Source organism: Phytophthora infestans, genomic scaffold (genome assembly GCF_000142945.1).
Source record: "Phytophthora infestans T30-4 supercont1.7 genomic scaffold, whole genome shotgun sequence".
Classification (NCBI taxonomy): domain Eukaryota; phylum Oomycota; class Peronosporomycetes; order Peronosporales; family Peronosporaceae; genus Phytophthora; species Phytophthora infestans.
This window is the reverse complement of record NW_003303752.1, coordinates 193285-199999: the sequence shown is the minus strand read 5'-3', so window position 1 is coordinate 199999 and position 6715 is coordinate 193285. Positions and strand designations below refer to the sequence as shown.

Below are 6715 nucleotides of genomic sequence, written 5' to 3'. Positions count from 1 at the left end.
CCACAGCTGTGTAGCATCTAATGTTTGTTCTCGTGTAAGCTCATCTCAAAGCGCATCACAAGGCTCATGTCTCTGCTCCAGTCGAGTCGTGTTCAAACAGCTGTGGTGTCCACATATATAGCACTCTTCGAATTTGTATAGACCAGAAAACAAACTGTCTCGTGTCATTTGCTTGCGTTACTTGATAGGGGTGACACCCCAACTTTGTTTATAGGAATTTGTATAGGAAAATTCAGTTTTCAAAAATTTAAAAATGAGAGCTGTAGACTGAGCTGGTTCTGTTCCTATGTTTTCGGAAGTCGTCCTGACTGTTTTGATTTTATACTGCATAATGCAATTTACATGTGGCAGCCTTACTACCTATATGCAGGTTTGGGCAGTTTAATCGCTGCTCTGCGCAGTTTTGCAAATCCCATTTTTTTATAAGCGAGCTACACCTATCCCATTCTTTACAATTACCAAGTTTAATAAAGCTGCATATGCAGTTTAAATGTGACTTTTGATTTCCGGTTTAAAAGGGTTAACCAAAATTTACGTGCAATTCATAACTAAAATGGAGAAATCCGGCGAGCTTTAAAAGTGAGGCCACGATCGTGGTGATAAAGGACGGTAAGCAACAATAAGTAAACAGCTTCAATTGTCCATCATGACAAACAGCCGCATTCATCGTCTTAATGCAGACAATATTCCAGGACTGCAGGGACAGGCTTCTAGCTCAGACTGCGTTTAGGCTTGAGCAGGAGGGCCTTCGTATAACATGGAGCTACGTGGCGCGTCGGATGGCACAGTGTAGGCGCTCAGTGATATCGCTATGAGCGCGACTCGCAAGTCTAAAGGGGGCGGATTATTTTTATGATAGTTTTGGCTATTTTCTATGTCATATCATTTCGGCTTCTGTTTATGACATTTTGGCTTTTTTATAAGTCAGAGGATTAATTGTATGCTGAGGGGCTTAATTGTATGCTGCTAGGAATGCAAGTGTTCCCACGCAAGGATCTGCTCAATTTTTTTGGGTGACTATATAGTTTTTTTTCTGTTTGATGTTCTAGACTAAATGTGCATTATACATGCAGCTGCTGGCCTGCAACGTAGTACGCTTCTAGTTGGGTGCAATGCCGTGTCCCATCTGGTAAGAGTAGATAATTGCTCTTGCCAGTGCTTCAACCCCCAAGGCGCTAGCTTCCTCGCCTTCCTCGAATTCGATGTTCCGGTATCGTTTACCGCCTTCATGAAAGGTGGATTAACTTTCCCAACGTGGTTGAGCTCTGTTCCTTCGCCTTCGTCGTTAGTTCTATGATCGGCCATCAAAATGCTCCCGTAGATGACACTAGCGGGCTTATCCACCGACCTCTTGATCAGCGAGTACACAGCATACTGCAACTTTCGAAGCCTGTCACGATCCAGGCATCTTGTCATTTTCCGAGGACGTCCAGGTGGCTTTCGAGCCGGTAGGATTCGTAGCATAACCTGTAGGTCTAGGGAGTCTACGAGATGTTACATGTCAAAACGTGAGCGCAGAGCCAGCCGGTTTGGTAAAACCGCTTTCAGTCGCACTTGAACTTACGTCGAATCATTTTGATCTCGTCGTTGCTCCAGGAATGGTTGTCCCCTTTTTTCGTGGCTGAACGGAATTCACTCTAACATTTTCACGACGTGAATCGACAAATAGCGCAGCTGGATGCTCTCCACCTTCTCGTTTTGCTTGAGCTTACCTCTGTGCGAGGCGTTGTGCGTTTGGCTCGATTGCCGTTTCCGTGGACGTTGTCATCGGGTACGATGTAGTGCTCGGCGTTGAAAAAATATTCTTGGATGCTGTTAACCGCCCGTCTGGACTTTCGTATGTGAGTAGGGTAGTGATTGCCTTCTTCGCATAGAGCCACAGCCATCCGCAAATCTTGTGCGCTCACTGGGCCAGACGCATAATGGATGATAGGCTCAGAGTCGATGTCCATAGCACTTTCGACCAAGAGTTTAGGCAAAATTTAGAACGTGCACCGTCGCTGCTCGAAGATGGCTAACTACCGTGGTCTTGATAGTTCAATTATGGGATTCAATCGGATTTTGGTTTGCCAGCACTCCAGCAGTGCCACGTGCAGTATAGAGCCACAAATCCCAGGGGTCTGTCAGGTATTCATCTCTAAGCCACTGTGCGTACTCGGCTTCACCCAGCGTCTCCCAGTTCTTGACCAGTAGCTCAGATAAAAACCTCGAACTGGTCAGGCGAGCGCGCTTCGCTGAGGCATTCTAGTTGAATGATTTCTTGGTAGCGCTTACTTGAAGACAACAAAAACGTTTGCCTCTGGCATTGTGATATCAATGTGGCCAGCAGTTCAAAAGTTTAATGTCAGGCCAGACTTGGCGAAAGGCACTTGCGATAGAGGCAGAGTGATCCAATGATCCGTAGTTAAGCTCCAAAACTCCACTAAACTCCAAATCACATTTGTCCCTGCAGACAGTAAAACGCCGTGTATACGCGAAAGCTGTTTCCGTCCGAGTAAACATGAACGCCATTGGGTAGAAGTTCGATTGATACTCGTTCAGATCCGCGTAGCGCACCCCAACGGTACCGAACAAAACTAGTGTCCGTCCGCCAAAATGGATATTATAAGTACCATCCGTTACACCAAGCTTTTAATGGGGATACGTCAAATTAACGTTGGCCTAGTACTTGCGTAGGAGCAGTCCTGACAATCGCCTGGACGTGAAGATAATCTCGACAGAAACCTCTCCATTCTCTAGAGGATGTGTAAAGCAATACAGTACAAGTAGCTCGTGCTGAAAGTTGAATGACTGCTGACAAAACCACAATGCATCCGAGCCCAAATAATACTCGTGGTGCTACTGAAATTGCTCAAGCGTTGTGCACATTCTCGGAGAGGCCCACTCCATCACGTCGGCGTATTTTGTGATTGAAAAGCTTCACGTCTTTTTAGTCTCTGTGACCGATTTTTCAGCTGCTTGACACTAGGGAATATCGCAAGTCGATCTGGCGAATTCTTATATCGAACTTGAAGTGTCGTCAAGCATTTCTTTGGACCTTGGCCGGAGTCGATGTCCCTTCCGTCTTCCAATCGAATTCAGTCTAAGATTTCGAGAAACAAAAAAAAAGGTCGGGGGATGACGAACGGTGCCCATCTGAATGTCGTGACGTCTTGACGGCGAGCATGCGCTCTGCGGCTTCTAGCTTGGCCCTAAGCCAGTCAATAGCGATTGCTGCACAGTCTAAAGAGACCCCAAGACGCTTGAACGGGCGCATCAAAGACAAATTAAAGAGTGAGTTAAGCGGGAGGGCTTTGAAAACTCCGTACGATAGGCTTACTTTTTCAAGATATATAATTTTCTAAGTTTTATCGCCTGGAATAGAGCGCTACCTACTCTAATACTGAAAATAACGTCAGATTATAATAGACATTGCACTATATAGAGCGATATCTCCTCTAAAGCGCACTTACGGCAAGGCGCTACGTATCTTTCCACCCTGCTTTTTAGTGACCTTCTCCAAGGTGTCATCTTGACATCGCGGTCGCGCTCGCGACCAAGTATTTATTCGGCGCTGCCTCGTATGCAAGCTACACGGTGTAGTATGCGCCATCAGGTACCCGACAGAACCCAGCATCACTAACGCTTAGAGCCACGGTCTCACCCTTAGTGCTGCCGCAATTGCAACATTCAATTACACTGCTAGAACAACCAGACGTTATTGAGGCTGTAAGCATGAGTTTTGGAGATATCACTTCCAGCGAAATACGACAGCAGCTCGGTCACATTCACGATAACGCTGGAGAGGTGCTTCCGGCTGGAATTGCAAAAATGATTAAAGCTATGGGACCAATTAGCAGCGACGGCGTATTGGTTGATATTGGAGCTGGAATCGGCAACATAGTTGCTCAAATTGCGCTGACAAATGCAGCTGACTCATGCGTGGGTATTGAAGTGCACGGCGAGTTGTGTCTACTTGACCATGACTGCATCCAGAATCACGTACCGAATTTCTCTCAGCTCAGCAAAGCTATTATGGTCGCGGGAGATGTTCGAGCCGCGGTGCTTGCATTAAATCCCGTAGCCCGAGAGGCTAGCATAGCTTTTGCCGACAATTATTTATTTGAGGAAGAAACCAAGCTGACAACTCTATTGGAACTTAGTTCCGACCAGCTACACTTCGGACTCGTGAATATGAATCCCAACAAACTCTGTACGATGAAGCGTGCCCGCGGTGTAGCGGCAAGTTGCGTAATTTGTCTGAGACATCGGTCAACCTGCACGGAGCCTTTTTGTGCACAGTGGACGTTCGAACAAAATCAGAGCGTGGTATGTACAGTAAATGCTGGCGATTCCGGTACTACTAAAAACGTATATCCTGGATCAAATGCTAGTACATATATCATTTTAAAGAGGGATGATGTGAATGCTTGGCGAGAGTCATTCCACACCAGTCACCGGAGCCCTTTGGCGCGAATTACAGCGCATCAGTCATCGTCGTAGCCTTGGGCAGCGAAAACCACTCAGTATAGCTCTCATACATTTCCCATCGACCTGCCATGGGCAAATGGCTGAAGATAAATCAGAAGAAAGCCTTGATTAAGAAGGACAGTGAGTGTCCACACATGACACAGGAAGAGCTGACGGCTTGGGCAGAAGTCGCCTTTAAGTTAAAGAGAGTACCAGCCCAGACGACGGTTTCTGACATCCTAAAGAAAGCACACGCGCTCAAGCATGACGACGGCAGCAACAGCAAAAGGTGTAAGCCCGTGCGCGTGACATCACCCGCTCTTGTGAAGCAATTATGGGAATGGATTCAGACAGTCGAAGCCCAGGACATCTGTCTCTCTCGTGAGCTGATAAAGATGAGAGCGCGGGACATTCAGAAAGAGCTGTGCGACGCGTGGGATCTCGCATTCTCCGACGGCTGGCTGACCTCGTTCGAGCAGCGGCATGGACTACGCAGCCGCCAGTCCTGGTGAAGCTGGATCGGCAGATCCTGCTGCTGTCGCCGCTGGTCGCCAACGACTCTGTGGTGTAGTGATTTCTCCGTAGTTGCGGATTATCACCCGTCGACAAAGACGTGACAGCAAAAGGTGTAAGCCCGTGCGCGTGACATCACCCGCTCTTGTGAAGCAATTATGGGAATGGATTCAGACAGTCGAAGCCCAGGACATCTGTCTCTCTCGTGAGCTGATAAAGATGAGAGCGCGGGACATTCAGAAAGAGCTGTGCGACGCGTGGGATCTCGCATTCTCCGACGGCTGGCTGACCTCGTTCGAGCAGCGGCATGGACTACGCAGCCGCCAGTCCTGGTGAAGCTGGATCGGCCGATCCTGCTGCTGTCGCCGCTGGTCGCCAACGACTCTGTGGTGTAGTGATTTCTCCGTAGTTGCGGATTATCACCCGTCGACAAAGACGTGACACCGCCCAAGATGTTCAAGCAACGAACCCTCGGTCATGTGATGTGCGGAGACGCCAAGGTGCATGGGACTCGACGGCGTCACTCCCGAGCTTTCGACGAGTATTGGATACGGCCATATGTCACTGAATCCAGGCTAACCTTATTATTAATAATGGACTGGCCGGATTCGCATTCAGCGGACCATCTACGGTACGAACCCTCAGTGGCGGTTGGTATGAGTTCGCGGAAGACTCAGCGACCCTTGGAAGGCACATTCACCATATGGGACAGGGCGCGGACCGTTAAAGATGCTCATGCGACGGTGCAGACGACGCTTGCCATGCAAGAAGATCCATATCGGATCATTGTTCACTTGATATTTGTATATTTGATTAGGACTTCTTATTAGGAATAGTCCCGAAAGGGTAAGCTTAAATACAGAACAGAATTTCCACTTAAGCACACAGAGCGACGTCCGGCTTCAAGGTAAGCGTCAGGTCAAGCTTGTTTGAGTGTGTTATGCCTGTCGGTGAACTCGAAGCTCTGTAGCGAGGGTTCATCTGGCAAGGCCAAGAGACTTTGTGTATTGGCCGATTACTATCGGAAGGTTTTTACGTGACGGCTTATTGTTGCCTATTTGCACGACTGGGAGTGCTTGGATTGCCTCCCTTTTATTCTTCCAGCCGAGTGTTGAACACTCGGTGATCTCGTTAAAGGCTTACCCGTGCCTGGTACCCTTCCGCTGTTGGGACCACGAGGATACAAAACACCTGCTAGCTTTGCTCGTGCTAGTAGCGTGTTCTTATTTTTACTGGTTGGCCTATATAAGTAGTTTACAAGGTCCAGTTTGTCCCGGTGCAAGGGCAGAACTGGGGTCTTCAGGTCCGCCCGAACGATCGTTTACTATCCTAGTAGACGTATTGATGTGGGAACATCCTAACTACATTTGTAGCTAGAGTTCACGTGGGATTTCCAACACCACAACTGGTGCCGCGACCCGGGTACAGATTGTGACCATTGTGAACTGTTTGTATGGCCTTCCCGTTTACGAGCTACCAAGAGAAGAAGAACAAGAAAAAGACAAGAAACATGGCGAAAGGACAACCGACAGTACCAGTTACGCCTGCCAAGTCTGGCGGGGCTCGCAACGAGAGATCAAGCCCGGCTGCGCGCTTTGCAGCCGCCACCGAGCTTTCAGTGAGCTTCGACGACGAAGCGGACATCGGTCCTGACGCCCACGTTTATGAAGATTACGAAGACAAGACGCCGGCTCCAGAGCCAGGCGCAGCGACGCCGGAGACGGCCACGCTATCATCAGGGCTGAGCGGGGCG

The 6715-nt window shown here is 48.5% G+C and overlaps 1 protein-coding gene across 1 annotated transcript; it reads right to left on the bottom strand.

Annotated features, from left to right (window-relative positions):
- Positions 1-1393: 1393 nt before the first annotated feature.
- PITG_05088 (uncharacterized protein) lies at positions 1394-1952 on the bottom strand (the record flags this gene model as incomplete). The annotated part of the gene is made up of 3 exons (XM_002998749.1): positions 1394-1467; positions 1565-1637; positions 1713-1952. 3 exons carry the CDS (start codon positions 1950-1952, stop codon positions 1394-1396), a joined length of 387 nt encoding a protein of 128 aa, XP_002998795.1.
- Between the last annotated feature and the right edge of the window lie 4763 nt (positions 1953-6715).